Here is a 19669-nt window from a genome sequence, read left to right on the forward strand (position 1 = left end):
TCAGGGCAAAAAAACTTATTCCTTCTGTCCTGAGGAGAAAATTAGTGTTGCCTCAGAAACCATAAAACCAAACACCTTAAACATCATGTTCAGGACTGTGGGACTCATAAGACGGTACACCCTTCCTCTCCAGAAATATCGTAAGTATATGAAGCAATCTGGATGCTTCCTATCTTTAATATACAGTTAAAACCTGCAAATTAATAAACATATCCATTTGCTATCAGCTAAATACAGCTCTTGTGATTTCTTAGTAGGACTTTCCATTGTAGAAGCTTTCAGAGCCCTTGTATGCGTGAAATTACAAAGCAGAAACTCCCTTGCTGAGCTATGCCCCTCTTGCATCAGAGGACAGGCACTGCACAGTGGTATCCAAGAACGTAGAAGGCTTTTCACTCTATTCCGTATTCATTTTGATCGTGTTTTTTGTTTTGTTTTATTTTTTCTCTTCAGTCACAGTGCAGCCTGTATCTGCTGTATAATCAATTAAGAGTTAACAACAAAAGATTTGGGATCATGGTGCTTACTTGGGGTATTCAGGAGACGTGACTTTTTGCAGTGGTAGGCTGCCTCCTGTTCGCAGTACTCTGCACTGTTTATCACGGCTTCAAGCTGCTCCACGCTGCTGTTGTAATTAAAGAACATGGTATACGGCTTCTCCATATCAGCTCTTTGGACTCTGGTTAGCCCTGTGCTGTTGTGCTGCACTGCAGTCCAGATCTTATCTTCTGTTAAATGAAAAAGGATTGAATGGGAAGTTAACAGCAAAAAACTTGCAACACACAGAGAACAAAAAAAAAAAAAAACAAACCCGACTGAAATCTAATGTTTTACTGCATGTAAGAGAGCATCAGCAGGAACCTGGTCACTCTGTGATGAAGACCTATTACAGGACAGTGTAGCCCACAGAGATGTTTCTGTCTGAACCAGCTCAAGCAAACACTACAGAGCCTGCTGAGCAAGAGAGAAACTACCAGCTCCCCAGGAACCATAGGAAATCTGCAGCATCTTCTATCGCCAGGTATCCGAAGAAAATTAAGATACCTTTGAGCTAGCTTTGACCCTGAAAGAAAAGAGATAATTATGGAGGTACCACTGATGTTTTACAAACATAGCTGTATCTGAGAGCAAAGCTGTGGCTGATGAGCTTGCACAAACTCGCCACAAACAGAAATCACAAACTGTTGCCAGAAACCTAAAACTGAGAGTATGTTCTTACCACTCAGTTGGAAGTCAGATCACTCATTCAGTTTTCAGATTTTTCTGTATCTAAATTGAGTGATGCTGTGCTTAGATGATGGTACAGAAAAACATATGATATAACATCTGTAGTTAACTGTAAATGTTGATAATTTTCCATGCTGGGGAGTCCATTCTCATCTCCTTCATTGCATTTGCTGGCAGAGCAAGGGATATTGTAGCTGACAGAAAGCAGAATCTAGGCTTAAGCACAACCAGCCCTGTAACAACCCAGCTTATGAGCAGCATTGGGGTTGGCATATGATAGGCAGAACATTGCAATTAGAAACAATTAGCTTAGCAGGGAGGCTGTTTCCCAGCTTGCTCTGGTGAGATAGTAACAGGTAAGATAACAAGGACAGCCTGAATGGCCAATCTGCTGAAGTGACCCAGAACAAAAGGCAAACTCCTTAATTCACAGGACTCAGCCCTGCACGTGCTCCACAATATTATGAAGAGTCACATCCAGTAAATTCCCTCTTTATCAAAGACCCTGTTTACCTACAAAATACTGACTGGGCAAAAATTTAAGGAAGTAAATTCTAATCATTTGATGAAAGGAAGATTTCAAGCTGACTTGCAGTAATCTAGAGTTACAGAGGAAGAGGCAAGGTCTAGACAAGAGATTCTATTTTGTTATTTGCTTCAACAGGGAAACCCTGGATAACACTGAATCAGATCTTTTCTAAACTGATCTTAAAAACTATGTATCTAAGTATTCAGAAGTTTTCACCAGACTACTTAATCTAAATTCTTGCAGAGCTTCCGTGAGTTTTCCAGTTACTCTCCAATACACCAGCAAAACAAATCCAGTAGCTATGTGGCTACTGTAATGCACCGCAGTTGGAGTATTCTCCATTAGGCTACAAATATCCCACAGAGTACTTCAAAATAACTCTAATAGGTGTATAAAAATCCTAAATGGACTATCCATGCAAAGACACTCAGATGATTTAATGGATTGTCATTATGGAAGCATTCAGATGGCAAGCAAGTAAAAACCACCATCTGGAGACTATCTAAAGAGGTCTGTTCCAAGTCCGAGCTGCAAGTTATGGGGAAATTACTCTCCCAGTAATGTATGGCATTAACTTAAGGACAGTTTATGCTCAGCAAACCATACATTCACTCACAACATTATCATTATTTCTGTGATGGTAGACAGAAAGAGTTTGCTCACAGGTCTGTAATTCTGTAGTTCTTACTGAGTTCAGGATGCTGCTCATAGATCCTGTGAGTTGGAGCTCAAAGAAACATTGCTGCAATGTGTGACACACAAAATATAGATTAAAATCACAAGCCATCACAAATTTATTGCTTGTAAAACTTGTCCCAGTGATTGCAATCACAGTCAACACTGTAGCCAATACCGTGCACAGTCCTGCACACGTATTGCACCCAACACAATATAATTCAATGACTTCATAACACACATATGAAAGTAGTGATTCTTATCAGCCAGAGTCACTGTGCTTTTATTTTTGTTCTCCCAAGGACTGACATGAACAGAATGAATTTTTTCAAAGCAGTTGAGGGTGTTCTAACTTTCCTCTCACTGAAGTTGGAAGAAGTTTAACTCCTACATTCACTGAAAAAACTACTAAAAAAGACAAACACGAAGTTGCGGATACTTTAAGGAACATGTAAACCCAAGAGATGATGGAATTAACTGGTTGCTGAAAGTCCAGATTGGCAGTCATAAGATCCTCCCCACTGAGAGTTATTAACATAATTTTGAGAAATTACAATGTTTACAATAGCGGCTACAGTGCTGTTCAGGAATTACAACAGGCTAGAGCTTCAGAGTGGTTAACACCACTGTGCTTTCCAGGCTGTGTATTTGTGCACCAAGAAAGGTGCTGTGTCGGTACCTGAAAAGTTGAAAGCATAAAAATCTAGTAGTTTAAAAGCAACATAGGAGTACTAGGAAAAACTTCGTAAAAATACCATAGCATAAAACAGTCTTCCCAAGAAGTGTTAGAAATATAATTAATTGACATCTTTGAAATGAAGATGGACAAGACTTCAACAAACATACTGTTAGTGACAAGCACTCATTAACAAGTGTGTTGGACAGACAATAGACAGTTCTTTATCTGATTTTCCTCTGTAATTGTTCATTAATTTTCAGTGGTCTTGTTATTGTTACAGCTGTGCTCACCTGTCCTTAAATGTGAACTATGACATTCAAGAACTGCTTTTCTCCACAGGATCTTTTAGAACTGAGACGCTAACTTCAGATTTTCCATCCTCTAGTTTGCAAAGGAAAAGGAAAACAAAGTTTCTTTCTGTACTCAAAGTAACTGTGATTTTGCAAGTACATAAGAACAGAGAGTTCAAAAAAGTAATAGCAGAAGGGAAGAATTCCAGATTTACATTTCAGAGATTTTATAGATCAATGAGATCTGTGCTTTGCTGGTCACTTCAAAGATTCCCTCTATGTTCCACCTTGAAAGTAAAGGTAACCATCAGCACACTCTTGCAAAATATATACATTCAGCTCACTGATCTAGTAGTAAAAGGAAAGCCACAGCCACCACCAAGCATCCCTGTGGGATGGCAAAAGCTACCACTATTCAAAAGTTTTTTTCCCTATGTAGCTGGTGTAGAAAGAGCACAGAGAAACACATCCTCTGCTACCTTTTTTATTTTTAACAACAACATCAACAACAACAACAAAGCAGTGAAAGAGGCTTTAAAAACTTGTAGTTTGAAAGGAAGCCTTTAGATTAGAAGGGCAGCTAACACACCACAGATGCAAGACAAAAGAGCTGGTGACAACAATGTTAGAGGAAGAAGAGAGATAAATTCAACTATTTCAGCCATACTTCCTCCCACTTCCCAGGGAAAAAAATAAGTACACACATTTTAGCAAGAGGGATGTGAAGCAAAGATGGGCTAGGTAGTGTACATGAAGTCACAGGCACCTGCTAGATACAGATAGAAAAAAAAAACAACAATAGGGAAAGTTCCTTCTTTCAAAAGGACACCCCTTTGATTACATGCAGCAAATGAGCCTGAAAACGATTTAATCTTTAGTTTGCTTTGGACAGAGTGGGAGAGCTACTTCTCCCTCCTGCGTCTCAACTGACTGAGGGAGAAGTAACTAAGAGCAGGAGGGTAGTAAATTTTTGAACTATTCCAAGACAATAGCAAGACTATGTGCACCTGCCTCCATAGATCTGAAAACAACACAAAAATAATCCCAGCCTTTCTTCTGAAGACCCTCACCATTCAGGTCAACTTCTGGGTTTTATTCAAGCACCATTTTCTCCACCTTAAACCTGGCAGCATTAAGAAAAAGATAATATTATTTTCCTCAAATTCACATTCACAAGCTTCAGAACCTGCGTCAGAAATGTAGCTGCAATCGACATGCACACAGATCACTACACCTAGAAAACAGTGCAAAGCTGTCTGCAACTCAGCTCTAAGACCTGCGTATGCCTTTGCAGTCATGCCTCTGCACAGATTATGTCATGGCTTTTGAAATTAGGGCTTTAAATATTGTTCCTATTTCACAACAGGAGGTTCAGGTTTGTTTTTTTAATCTTTATTCTTTTTTGTTTTGTTTTCATTACATTTTTAGGCGGTGGCACTGTAATCATAGATGCAAATCGAGTGCCACTAGTTCCTTCTAGATATTTCCATACCTGGAAACTGTTAAACTAGGCAGATAAGGAACTCTTTTCCTTTTTCTTTCAACAAAGAAGTTATCATTACATTTTTATATCTATCCATACTATATGTTTTTTTCCTGTTTACTCAATTTAACTAGCTCTCCCTGTGCTTCTGAATTTGCAATGAGAATGAAAAAGCTGTTCTCCAGGCAAAGGTCACTGCCTAATTTTACCTTCTGTTATTTAACTTTATTGTTTTATTACTTTCTCAGCTTGGTAAAATTTTGAACCACACACAAGCTGAAAATAATTCTAAACCCAGTAGGAGAGTGAAGCCACAGCATCTACTGTATAGCCTGTAATAGTTAAATGCAGCCTTCAAAAGCATATTTCCTAAATGCTTGTTAAATTGTTCCATAATTCAAAGGTGACAGTGCTTTAATTTCAGGGTAATGCTACAGCTTTATGACTTCACAATTTTATTTAATGGTCCAATTTACTAGGATATTATGCTGCCTGCATTTGGCCCTAGGAGATGTTTTTACAGCATGGGACTGCAATGCATTCAGCACATTTTAGACCGTTTAGCCTCACCCATTGCTCTATCATCTTGCTGGAAGCCTCCAAGTTGCTTTTGACGGCACACAAATTAAATTGTGGGAAATTAGAGCAGCTGGAAAACTGGCTTTCAATGAGCTCTGTATTGTCTAATTCTCATTTTTATTCTTCAACTTTAAATATCCCCGTGGAGCACATTTCACCCATACAAACTGCATCACTCCTTTGTGATTTAGGAGGTTTGTCACAAAACAAGATTATTCAGACTGATTAAATTGCCAACAAGCCAAACATACGGTAAATGCTACAAGAGGGAGAGAAAAATTGCTCTGAGAGCTCATATGATGCATTTGTTTCATGGTGCTCTACATTGAATGCTAAATATTGTCCTGAAAGTTGTACCTGTAAACTACAGGAGTAACCACACAACAGAGAGACTCTCCTCCTTGAGCACCATACAGTTTTAAGCTGCAGTGGCAGCTTAAATATTCAAATATTAGAAATTCAAATATTATTTGAGGGGTGTAAGAAAAGCCAATTTCTTATCACAAACAGCTTTAACTCACTGAATCCAAAAAAGTGTTTTCCGAGTCTTCTATGAAACCTATTCATTTTTATGCATTTTCTTTTCCTGTTAGCTGACCCAGCAATATGTCCTTCTGCAGCTTGTTCTATGCTCATCAGCTTCCTCTTAGCTTCTGATTCAGCCACTTCCAGCCAGTAGAAAGGCATCACAATGCATTTCCATAAAAGAAGCTCTGGGGGGGAAGTTCCTGTCCTCTCAGTCCTGCATGCAGACCACTCTCCAATGGTGCTGGTAGACTGCACTTACGGTGTGCATTCCTTAGGGATGTCCATGCCTGGAATCATTCCCCGTCAGTAGCCAGCACCAGGAAATCACCATGCTCCTGGCTCCATAGACATCCTGCCTTGGCCCTGGCAGAGATGGAAAAGCTGGGTTCCCAGCTCTTACACCCCAGGCATGAAGCTTGCTCAGTCTGAGCCCACAGTTCTCTATGACCATGCTGGATGTCTCTCAGGGATGAGAAGGCGGCACTTCTTCTGCAACCCCTTGAACCCTCATCCCCAGTGTTGTGCTGAAGCCCAGAGATCACAAACTATTAACCTGCCAGCCTCTTTCTTGATCCTCCATTTCTGTATTTCCCCTAATACAGTCTACCTTCAACAAGCAGTGAAGAGGAAGTTGTTGAACTACTTCCTAGTGTAAAATGGACATGTCTCCACTGTGCTTACACTCACTACACTTCTGACAACAATGTAGTCTTCTCTGACTCAGTCTCCTTCATCTAAGGTAAATTTTGAGAGACTCAACATAATCACTTTCCTGCTGTTTTATATGCCTTGTGATGGCTCAGACATTTGCATGATTCTTGCAGAAAAGAAGTGGAGCCTGTAGGAGACCTGCCATTCTTCTGGTGCTGAACCAGGAGGCTGACAACAGCCAGTAAGATAAAATTAATCACTGATCTAGTCATGGCAATTTCTAAGCATTATTGATTTGATAGCCTAGAGTCTGCATACAGTAAAACAGCATCAGGAAATTACAGTGACAGAATGACTAAAGTGTAACTATTTCAAATATCAAGGGCAAAATTTACCTGGCAGAAGATGAGGAAAGGTGATTACAAACACTTTTCATACAGGGCAGCAAAACAACTACATGGATGTAGACTGCATGTCTATAGACTTTGTACTAGTGAATATGATTATTAGCATTTAAGTAGTACTCCAGACAGATCGATAGATTTCTAAGCAACTAAAGAATAACACTCACAATGATGGAAAGACTGTCAGACCAGAGGTTCAAATAGTCCATTAGCCATTTTCTGTATTGACTGTTATCCGTCATTTCAGTGGGAAGCAAAGATTAATTTAACTGGGCTAATTATCAATCAGCCAACAGGGAAAATTTCTTTCCTGGCACTGGTGGTTGTTCATTACCCCAAAGCATGACAGGATACATCCTCTCTGTACTTTATGCAAAAAAGCGTGGGCATAGAATCCAGATAAAAAAAGCAAAGGTAGTTCACGTTCATATGCAGATGCCACTGGAAACGTTCATTCTGTTCCCTTGGCACTGAACACAATCATCTCAAAGTATTAATCCCTACACTGACCCACACAAATCCTCATAGTTTCTCTCATAACATTCAGTTACATATGATCATGGTTCGGCCACATATGTCTGGTTTACATCCCCATCCAAATGCATATACAGCATAGAGTCTTCATTGCTTCTTACAATTGATGAATTTCCCTATGAAAGTGACTTTGTTTTGCATACAACAGGTATAGAAGATGAAAACAACATTATGTTAATAAGGTGTTGTCTTTTTTTTTCTTTAATCTAGTTTGTTGTCTTTCACTGCCATTGAACTTCCTCTTTATTCCTATTGTAAGAATATGCAAATGAACATAACTTATGTCAATGAGGTTCATTCACCTTGGGTCTTCCCAATCTGAATAGCTGTGGATTATTTACTTCTAGCCTCTCTTTGAACAGATATCTTTCTATGCCTTAATTAAGTACATTACTGTTCCTGACAACCTCCTATTTCAACACCGTATTTTACTTTTGCTAGAAATAAATAACCTTTAAGATAAGATCCTTCTAAAGTGCTTCAGACACTCTTCCCTCTTCTTGACCGACTTCAATAATAGCATGTCATCTAAAATTTTTGTCACCTTGTTTTTTCAGCCACTTCTCCAGACTGCGAATAAATACATTTATCCACTTTTGTGTCTGCAGAAGTCCTGTGACACTTCACTATTAAATTTCTTACCATGCTGAAAACTGGCTTTATGTTTATAAATACTTTTTTCCTCCTTTCTCTCTGAAAAATTTCCCTTCATTTCTCTCTCCCTCCTTGTCTTTCTATGATTGTCCAAATCCCTCTCAACACATACAATCACAATTTTCTGGTTTCTTCAAAATTTTTACTCAGCAGTGGACTGTTAAAGTTGACAGGCTACAGAGAAATCACTGAGTTCACAGCCAATAAATTAACTTGTAATGTTGACACTTCCTATATCCACATATTGGATGCCTATAAGCAGACACCAATATGTGAGAAAGCTGGTTAATAACTGCCCTGGTTAATAACTAGCTACAAATGAGATCCCTACTTGGATCAATTAAACAGGCAAAAATTAGAAATTTAAACAAATGTAAGTAAACATTAAAGAGCAACATTGTTCTCTAAATGCAGTGATGCTACTCATCTCTGACGTTCTGATTCTTTCTATGAACTCATCCTTCACAGATTCAAGCACTGTATTTCCTAGCTCACTGCAGCTCTACTTCTAAGAACATCAAATATGTTATTTCCTGGATTTTCCATTTCATCTCCAATTTCTTCAGCCTGAACATGTTTTGGGCATAAAGAGGTTACTGTTTCTTGAACTGCATACAAAAAGAACTGCCAATGTAAGAGCAAAGCTTCATTTACACCAAAAATCAACCTCTGTCTTGGGGTGTGAACAGATACCCAGGAAAGTGAGGAAAACCAGCAGGTTTTCTTGAAACTCATTCCCATTTCCCAGGAGTCTTTGCCTCACAGCCACCTGAGCTGGGAACTGCAACTAAACCTCCATGTTTAATGAATCTATCAGACAAGACTGCGCCTTTTTCCAGCCTGCTTTTTCCCCCTGTTACATTGCCCCGCTTGAAATCCTATGGTAGTAAGTTTCAAGTTGAATTATTCATTGCATTGGGCAACCCACTCCAGTGCCTCACCAACCTTACAGTAAGGAACTTCTTCCTTATATCCAATCTAAACTTCCCCTGTTTGAGTTTTAACCCATTACCCCTTGTCCTATCACTACAGTCCCTAATGAAGAGTCCCTCCCCAGCATCCCTATAGGCCCCCTTCAGATACCGGAAGGCTGCTATGAGGTCTCCACGCAGCCTTCTCTTCTCCAGGCTGAACGGCCCCAACTTTCTCAGCCTATCTTCATACGGGAGGTGCTCCAGTCCCCTGATCATCCTCGTGGCCCTCCTCTGGACTTGTTCCAACAGTTCCATGTCCTTTTTATGTTGAGGACACCAGAACTGCACACAATACTCCAGGTGAGGTCTCACAAGAGCAGAGTAGAGGGGCAGGATCACCTCCTTCGATCTGCTGGTCACACTCCTTTTGGTGCAGCCCAGGATACGGTTGGCTTTCCGTGCTGTGAGCGCACACTGCCAGCTCATGTTCAGTTTCTCATTAACCAGCACCCACAAGTCTTTCTCTGCAGAGCTGCTCTGAATATCTTTGCCCATTTTGTAGCTGTGCCTGGGATTGCTCTGACCCAGGTGTAGGACCTTGCACTTGTCACGGTTAAACTTTGTAAGTTTAAGCATGAAGGTTTTTTTTTCCATACTTTGCACATAATCTATTACTGTAAACAGTTTTTATTAATATATCAATAAGGTCTGTTCACAGAGAGAAAAGGAGCTCTTCTAATTAATGCACCCAAACCATATTTAGATGATACAGAAGCATAACCCAATTGTACCTCAAAATCTCTGAACAACTGTAAAATACTAATTTCTTTCTGTGTCTCAGCCTTCTTCTATGCAACAAAAATAATAGAGATGCCTGTGAAAAACAAGCTTCCCCTGCCACAAATAAGACAAGTAGAGGAAAAGAAGAAATACAAAAAAGTTCTCCAGGCTAGAAGGTTATGCCAGTTTTCCCCATCTCCACTTTTCTCGTAACCAAAATAAAATTAGAAAGTCAGCAAGTTCTTTGCAGATAGAGAGAAATTCAGGCATATGATTCTGGATATCTGCCAGATAAAATTTATTTGAGGAAAGCAGATGCTTTCTGCAAGGAGTTTGTAAAAAATCCTTCTTCAGCAGAGATGAAAAGCACTGACAATGTTTTGATCACACATACTTATATGATAAATAATAAAAATGAGCACATTTCCCATACTGGAGATCAAGGAAGGATATTCCGACAGAAAGGTGAAACTGTTTCAATTCTTACGACATTCACAGTGAAGGAGGCACATCTTATTAAATATTTGTTGCACTTGAATAAAAAACATAATAATTAACTGGCATGCATTTAATTAATATAACAGTTGTCCAATTATATCAAAATGAAAAGTTAATCTGAGACACTTTAAGTACAAGGGGATTAAGGATAAAATATGAATATATATCCTCCATCCTTAGTTTTTGGGACTCAGTGTGAAGGTGATATGTAGCAAATTAGCTCAACCAGAATCAGCAGCTTAGAATGGGTAATAAAATATTCTTTCATCTGCATCTGGCCATAGGAATCAAAAAATGTCAAACAGAAGACAGTCTAGGAAATTTCCTCTCCATTTAAGAAATAAAAAGCAAAAAGGGCACTCTACTACCTACCCCAATTCACAATACAGGCTATGTAATCTTTTCTCATTGCCTTGCACGACAGTCCTATATACAAAATAGGACTCATTTAAGCGGGAGTTTGCCAAACATGCTTTTGTGTCTGGTTTTGTTTTTTCTTTTATTTTTAGAACTACATATCTGTAAGGTTAAAAAGTCTCAACCAATAGGTCATCTTGCCAGGCTCTTGCTCCACTACTTGCCCTTTGATGTCCCTCCTTCTAAGAACATCATGCCTTCCCCTCCATACAGGTACCCGGGATGATCAAGATTTCTATTCTCTGGGACAGCAAAAGCAGCATACTCATTTGAGAGGAGGTACTCCTGCTTATGTCAGACTGGAAGGGTTTACAGCTAGCTCAGTGCAAGGAGTTTAATAATCATTCTCAGATCTAGTGTTCTAGTTAAGCAGAGAAGTCATTCAATTACAAAAGAAAGTTTGAATTCTAAGTTTCTGCACCTTTAGTGGAAAAACATAAACCTCTCACTAAAAGTGATGCTATTATGAAAAATATATCAGCAGTGCCCTTTATAATGTGCAAATGGCATTGTAAATACCACTTAGCAACAGTACAAGGTCAGCCCTTCAAACTTTGTTTAAAAATTACTTTTACTTAGATCCTATTTAAAGAAACATTTCAGAGTTGAACCTCAGTGACTACCAGTTCTCTGCTTTTTCCCCACTACTGAGCGGTATTATTGTTGTGCCTATCATTGTCCTAGTAAGAAGATCTCACAATCATATTAGAGCCAACATAAAGCACTGAAGACAAGGTTAGTTCATTACCTGTTATATTGCAAAAAACACGGAGTGGTCCAAGAGGTCCACTTCCATCAGAATCGATGTAGAAGAAACCTGATGTCTTCCCTTGGTGTCGATAAGCCTCACAAGATTGTTCATAGATAGCTTGAAAAGAGAGAGAGTGATTGCATCACAAAGAAGGAGAAAACATTCAGATATGTTTCATACATGAGTACTGCTTTAACCATTGTCATACAATAAACTGTTGTTTCACTGCTGATTAGCATGTGAAAGATTTTACTGCATTTGGACCCAAGCCCATGCTCAAAATTAGGCATGTAATTGACTACTTCCTTGAACTTAATTGATTGTGGCTTTAAAGATGTACACACTGGCCTTATTTTGGATTAAAGTATGTAAACACTTTAGTAAATGGATATGAACTTTCAAATGTACCACCATCTAGTTGCAGAGTGATATATATACGCATCCACATACTGGTATTTCAAAGACATATGTACATACACATGTGTACATGATCTTCTACATAGGCATGTGCTCAACTCTTGCCAACACAGATGACATTATTTTTAAGTAACCAACTTCCCTGCAGGATATTGGTAACAAATAGCTATAAGCCCCTACCACCATCTACTACCCAAATGAAAACAAGCAAAAAAAGCCACTGTTCCCTAACAGAAAAGCTCAAGCTCAGATACAGTCTCCATCCTTGGTGACATCTTTATGCTTTAGCACTATTTTAATACAACCCTTTCTCTCTGCTTATCAGTGTTCTTCTTTTGTCAAATTAGTGCCCATGGAAATCCAAGTGGTTAATTAAACAGGCACAGCAGGTCACCAAGAGCAAGAACAGGAGGAAAAACTCTCACAGGCCAATATAATTCCTCGTAATTTAGGCATTGTTTCAGGCAAGATATCATAACTGTCACTTCAGATGGTGCAAAGAGAAAACTCCCCCAGGGAGGCAGTTAGGTCATATCAGAAAGTCACATGTATGACTTGGATCTTGAACAACAGTAACCTTAAATCCCATTGCAGAAGGATTGATTTCTTTTTCCATCCACTTAAACACTTACCTGATTGTAATGACAAGGTTATTCTTTGTAGCAGCTTATGACTGTTCACCTAATTGGCAGCAAACACAGTAAAAACCACAGATTGACTTAGCACATAGATCAAGACTTCCTTTTTTCTCCCTATGAGACAGCATTATCTGGAACATACAGTAACTGAAATGCAAGCAAACAGAACTACCCCTAATCTTCAAGTAAGCTTTTCAGTGCCCATAATAGCAGAACATACAGAAATATATTTGGACATCATCTTTGGCTACTATGAGGTCAAATTTATCTTTTCTTACCCCCTAATTTTAAGAGATACTATTTAGATACTATTGGCACATTCATAGAACACTCTACAGCACAGGACTTACACAGGCTGGGAGATAGGGGAACTTGTGAATAACACATTTGTTAGCCACTGCAAATCTTTTTTTCCAGGCCCCCTCAACTCTTCGGGCAGAAGAGCAACACAGTTAAACTTGATAAGGCATATCTGTTATATCAATACAACTGCAAAGCTCCCAGTGCTTTTCATCTGGAAGGACATTTGCAGACTTAGTGCAGGAAGAGCACTTCCTCATCACTTCTGAAACGCAGTCCTAGCCTCTCCTGCAGCAGGCAGCAATTGCTCTGCACTAGCAGCAATAGTTCCTCATTTCTATTCCTGTGTGCACAGGGACTCACATTCCTCCTTGCCCCTCATTCCTTAAAAATAGCTTCTCTAAAAAAAAATAAATAAATAAATTACAGAAAGGCTTAAATAGTAAGCTTGAAGTAGCCTTTTCTGATTACTATTCTGAAGAATGCTATATTTCGCCACTCAGGTATTAATAGAATTTGGACATTTCTTCACTTCTGCCAACAAAATGGAATCACAGTTCTAGGAGCTCTGATCCTAAACTGGCTACAAATGTAATAGAGTCTCACCAATAAATCACTTGTACCATTCACCAAAATATGCTCTTCCTTTGTACATTTCTCTTCTGACCAGACATCTTCAGCAGGCAGAACATCACTAAGTGCTAAACATACACAGTACTACACTTCCCAGAGTTAAGAAGCTTCTTAAGGTACTCAGCACCTGGTGAGACAGTGCTTTAATTAGTATCCATCCTATAATAAATAGATTTCAGAAAGCTGCTTCTTTACAGTTATTTGCCAACCGTATCCTGGGCTGCATCAAAAGGAGCGTGACCAGCAGGTTGAAGGAGGTGATCCTGCTCCTCTACTCTGCTCTTGTGAGACCTCACCTGGAGTATTGTGTGCAGTTCTGGTGTCCTCAACATAAAAAGGACATGGAACTGTTGGAACAAGTCCAGAGGAGGGCCACGAGGATGATCAGGGGACTGGAGCACCTCCCGTATGAAGATAGGCTGAGAAAGTTGGGGCTGTTCAGCCTGGAGAAGAGAAGGCTGCGTGGAGACCTCATAGCAGCCTTCCAGTATCTGAAGGGGGCCTATAGGGATGCTGGAGAGGGACTCTTCGTTAGAGACTGTAGTGACAGGACAAGGGGTAATGGGTTAAAACTTAAACAGAGGAAGTTTAGATTGGATGTAAGAAGGAAATTTTTTCCTGTTAGGGTGGTGAGGCACTGGAATGGGTTGCCCAGGGAGGTTGTGAATGCTCCAACCCTGGCAGTGTTCAAGGCCTTGGGTGATATGAGTTAGCGTAAGGTGTCTCTGCCCATGGCAGGGGGGTTGGAACTTGATCTTAAGGTCCTTTCCAACCCTAACGATTCTATGATTCTATTCTATGATTCTATTAGCCTGATGTAGAAAGCACCGTAGTAGTCCAGAAGATCTCTACATTCCCCCTTTGCTAGCTGGCCAAAAGTACATATTAAATGCAAATCAAATAAGATCCCCAAACCAGAATCTTATCTTCAAATATTCACAACCTGCAGGGCTAACAGAGAATCCCACAGTCACCAAAGTGCTGACAAAAGCAACTGGGATATGGAGGGTCAAGAGAGAGACTGTAACAGACAATTAAGTAAGCAATCAAGGAATCACAGTTTGATCAATTTCCAAAGTTCTCAAACTGCAGTTCACTTAGTGAATTTGCTGTCATCATCATTACAGGACACTATCTTGTCTCATTAGGGAATATGTCAATTGCTTCCCCTGAATTGTTTGCTGAGTATTTTTGAAGACAAAGGATGGTGCAAGGGGTAGAGATATAAAACTAATATGTTGTCAGTGAACTGTCACAGCTAGAACTCAGTCGTCATCACAAATTTTTTCTTACTAGGTGTTTTACTTCTTCTTGATTGTCATTTTGGCTACAGCCCAGATTTACTTTTTTCAAATTACTAAGGAAAGATGTGAAGACTCAGCCATTAATAATGTGGTCAGATGCAAACAGAGATGATCACTCACCTTTAAAAGCCTCCTTTGTCATTGCAACTTTGGGAAAAAAGGCTATATAGAGCTAGAAATCAGGCTAGGGGTGCTCAGCTGGTATGAATCTGAAAGGATGCACAAGCTTCAGTGAAACTACAGTTATGTCTGCCTGGTATGTTTTCCTTTTGGTTATATGAGAATTCCAGCACTAAACACTAGGGAGTAGCAAAAGAAGTGGGAAAAGGCTACAAACCTCAAGCCCTAGCACATAAAACATACTCTAACTGTCATGACTTAGAGAAAAGGTGTTTTGGTGGACAGTTTATTTTGTAGCTGCAAGCTGAAAGTTTCACATCTGTGTATTAAGCATTTGGTACTGCATGCTTCTAGACTGTATGGGCCATTGCTTGTAGTCTGCCTTTTTTGCTATTTTATGCTGTATAATGCATGAATGAAAAAATGATATTTGTTTTGCAGTCAACTGACAGATGCCCCCACAGATGTTTCAAATGCACCATCCAGTCCAAGCTCTGTTCAATGCCTTTGCAGGCTGAGCTGATTGGTTTCAGAATAAAGTTATGCAATTCCATTTACTGAAAATGGCCCTCTTACTCTAGTGACAATGACTTGAAGCTGTCTTTATGGTTCAATGAAAGACAAGATCTCTTTGCAGTGACTTGTCTCTTTATGCAATCAGAAATATTATACAAAAGTAAAAAATAGATGAAAGGTCAGCTGCGACTGTTAAGACTCCAGAGCCTTAACTTTTAAAAGCGCCTTCATATTTATGTTCCTATTTTTTCCAGACTTCTCTGATACAGATGAAGATATGATCATTCTGGAAACAGTAGAAAAACCATTACTGTAGTTGTCATGAAAGAGTCACCAACCATTCATGCATGCAATAGAACCTCACTTCCCACGTGAAATTATGGAACTGTTGACAAATGCATACATTTTAATGTCAAACAACATTTGCAGTAATTACATCTTTTTAATAAAGGAAATTTATTCATCAGTTCATTCCGAGTAGAGAACATAAACAATTTTCAAGCATTATTCTAAAATCAATAATGAACACACAAAAAATAGTGATTTTATTCCTTTCTGAGAAGCATTTTAGTGGTGTTTACACTTCCATTTCTTCAAGTTTGTTTTCAATTTTAAAATGTTCTCCAAAATTGGACCAGAGCAACAAAAATAATGTTCTTTATAGGCTACTCATGCGAAGTTTGTTTTCTCATTAAAATGCTTCATTAAGCACTTTTTGAAAACATAATTTCAAAAATTAAACCTCTAAGTTGTCTTTTGTCTCAAAGAAGCAAGATCAGTTTTGCTTCTCTAACCCTCCCACATTTTTTTTTCGGACTAATTTTGATTTATGCCAGCCACTGAAGACAAAATGAGTTTTCCACCAACATTTGTTTCACTGAGTCAAAACCATAGAAAATCACAGTTTATGACTTTCAGATCGTGCTGTGCTTCTTCAGGCCCTTTTGAGAACAAGCTGCACTGCCATGCAGCAGTAGCACATCAGGTTCTGCCACCAAGTTCCTACAGGCAGTCAGAATGAAGCTCTTTGCTTCATGGAGTGGCATTATGCTAGGGCTCGACAGAAATAGATGTCAGTAGCACATATGAACCCATTCTCTCCCCCTGCAAGTATTACCTGAACCTCACAGTCGGGTATGGCAGGTAAAAGCATTAGGATAAACTACAGCACAAGGCAAAAGCCAAAGTGTAAAAGATGTCACATGGGAAGATTTTGGCTGGTGGGCTATTGCTGGTAACAGTGGCTATTCCAGGAAGTCAAACCAAGAAGCAGCATGAGTCCAAGGTCCCAGATTTAGTAAAGGGAAACTGGTCATCAGAAATATCTGTTTTACTTGGCCCCAGAGAGACTAGATGTCTTTTCTTCTCCTTCCCCTCCTCCTTTCCCCCCAAATCACTTATAAGCTTGTATTGTCGTTTTTCCAGGGCTCTTTAAGGAGTTTTCTAAAGGCTATTGCTGTGTTTCACAAAGAAATTTAAAATACTCCCAGAGCTAGCTACCAAAACTGATGCAGCCTGAGAACCCCATTCTTCATACCAAGAGCTACTTCCCTAGGTACTATATGTGCTCTTGCCTAACCAATAGGATGAGCCGTGCTGATGGTGTCCAGGCATGTACAATACTGACAGAATTCAAGATGTCCATCTTCTAACAGACTCTTATAATCCTCTGTGAAATATGTATAACCCAGTTTCTCCCTCAGGTATCCCCTTCAAGCCTTAAGTATCTCAAATTAAACTAGCTCTTCAGATCAAGAACTCATCCCATCAGAGCATTCATATTGAACACTGCTTTACTCACTTTTCATAATGGCCTTCTTTTCTTTAGGTCTCATTTCTCATCGTCCCAGGTGCTTAAGAAAAGGTCTGTCAAACTTTGAGCAGCATTTACAAAATAAACACTTTATCCGCAGTCGGATCGACATCACACAGTTTTATAGGTTATAACTCCTGGGATATAAAGATTCATAAGCTCAAATATCAAAACTATGGATGTGAAACATACATTTCCCATATCAAGCCACAAAAACACTACATCCCTACAGAAGCATGCTAGCAAAATGATAAATACACACTTTGATTGATCAAGGTTCAAGCTATAGATCACTGATTCAGACTTCATTATCAGAAAGGCATCAAGAGATTTTAATGTCATTAAAATAACCCATTTTGACCTTTTGTGTAAAATCAACTATAGAATGTCATTTTCTAATTCCTGCATCAAAACCCTTACAGCTGGTCAGCTGAAGCATACGCAGTAGCTCTCTGTACCCTGCAGTCAGGTCCAACAGGGCTGGGGTCCCCCTTAGCTTGGCTCTGCAATTGAAACTTCAGCCTTGATTCCGTATGCTGCAGGCACCTGACAAATTTTAAAAATTAGCAGTTTCATCACTGTTCAGCTCTCTGAAGTATCTTGAACCTGTTAATCCAACTGTTTTAATTATAGTCCTTAAACCAGAAAATAATGTATGCCTGCTGTAGCTGAAATCTTTAACAGCATATGGCTGAGCACAAACATTTTCAACGTCATATGTCTGTTGTTTCCAATAAAACATCTTTTTATTCAGTTTTTCACTGATCAGCTGTTTACTGACATTTGTCTTTCAAACTTACTTTTACCCCAACCAGTTCATCTGCAGTCTCTGTTATAGCCTTCATTAAGGACAAGTTTACTGTTTCATTGTGGAGCTCCCTGGAAGATAAGCCTTTAGCTGGCCCGTTTCCCTGATTACTTAATGACTCTGATTCTTTTGCCCCCAAGTTCCTACCTTATAAAGCTTCTCTCTGTCACACCACTTTATTTTTCAACTCCAGTGCTATTTTGGCTTTAAAAAAACAAACAAAAAACACCAAAAAACCCACCCTGTTCTTTGTGCAAAGACCTGAACTTCTGCAAATAAACCCCAGGGAGCAATATATTTAAAGCCCCCTCTCTTCAATGAATAAATGAAGTTGTTACTCACCCAGTAAGACACAACCCTTATATGTAAAACAGTGTTGGCTGTTGGGCTCAATGCAAAGGTTACAGTGATAATCAGGCTCCATTTTTACCGTTGGGAGACCAAGTAAGGCAAACCTCCCTCCCCTCTACCCAGAAGTACGTTACCAGCACAGATATGACCAAGAACATAAATGCCAAATCAAAAACAATTTCTTTGGGGTTTTTTTGTGTGTTCGTTTTTTGTTTGTGGGTTTTTTTGGTGTTTTTTTTCTTTGTTTCTTTATTTGGTTGGTTGGTTTTGTTGTTTGTTTTTAGTTTGTTTTTTTTTGTGTGTGTGTGTGTGTGTGTGGCTTTTGGTCTTTTTTTTTCTGGTTTTGGTTTGTATTATTTTTTATATCAGAGGAATCTGTCCTTTTCCAATTTAATGGGCACTAAGATAACTTTCCTCAAAAGTTAAAATTCATTAAAAGTAAACCTTAAAATCACCTGCATTTCTTTTCTGTACTTCCAATTACTTTGGAAATTGAGCATACGCTTTTTATTCCAAATACTCTGAGCTGGAGACTCAGACTTTGAACTACACTAGTTGTGATTACCAAAATGAATCCTGTAGGATTGCTGTTTCTAGGTTGGATTCTCATAATCTAATAAAAATAGCTGATAATCTTAAATTTCTCAGAGGAAGATAACATTTTACAGTGATATAATAAATAAAATACGTTAAAAAGCCCTAAAGATCTTTACATCTTGATTTTATTGAGAGGTGCTGACACTGTCCACTCCCTAGCTAAAACAGAGCAGCAAGATGCATGTTGCTTTTACTGCCTTTAACAATTCATTAAAATTCGTAGTCAGAATATTTACCACCAGGTCATTTGGGACTCATTTCATTGCTTTGTAATTCTTTGCACCTCAGACAGAAAGAGCAGTAATAATCCCTATAATAATAATTATTAATACAGTGTCTTCTGAGGTTAAATCTTAGGTACTGGTTAGACTGGAAAGGCCAGTGAGAAGTGGTGATTCTGTCAGGATCTGCAGCCAGCTGTGGACTGCCCTTGGACAAACTGCAATGCACAAATACTGACACAGACCAAATTAAGCATTCTCACTAAAATGCTCAGAGCTCCTGAAGGCAGATTGGACATGACTGTTTCACCCTGTGCTTGTATACCTCAGGCCTGACAGATTTGTTCTTACAGATTTG

At 39.1% G+C, this 19669-nt stretch overlaps 1 protein-coding gene across 2 annotated transcripts in view; it reads right to left on the minus strand.

Annotated features, from left to right (window-relative positions):
• CNTNAP5 (contactin associated protein family member 5) overlaps nt 1-19669 on the minus strand; it is a 298904-nt gene that overhangs the window by 83411 nt on the left and 195824 nt on the right. For both annotated transcript variants that reach the window (XM_057430057.1, XM_057430056.1), the window contains exons 12-13: nt 11591-11710; nt 528-728 (exon numbers count right to left, since the gene is read on the minus strand). In XM_057430057.1, the coding sequence (XP_057286040.1) occupies nt 528-728; nt 11591-11710 (321 nt within the window). The remainder of the gene's footprint in view (nt 1-527; nt 729-11590; nt 11711-19669) is intronic.

Source organism: Pezoporus wallicus, unplaced genomic scaffold (genome assembly GCF_028554395.1).
Source record: "Pezoporus wallicus isolate ANWC-B61680 ecotype Strahan unplaced genomic scaffold, APGP_CSIRO_Pwel_v1 contig_5261, whole genome shotgun sequence".
NCBI lineage: Eukaryota > Metazoa > Chordata > Aves > Psittaciformes > Psittacidae > Pezoporus > Pezoporus wallicus.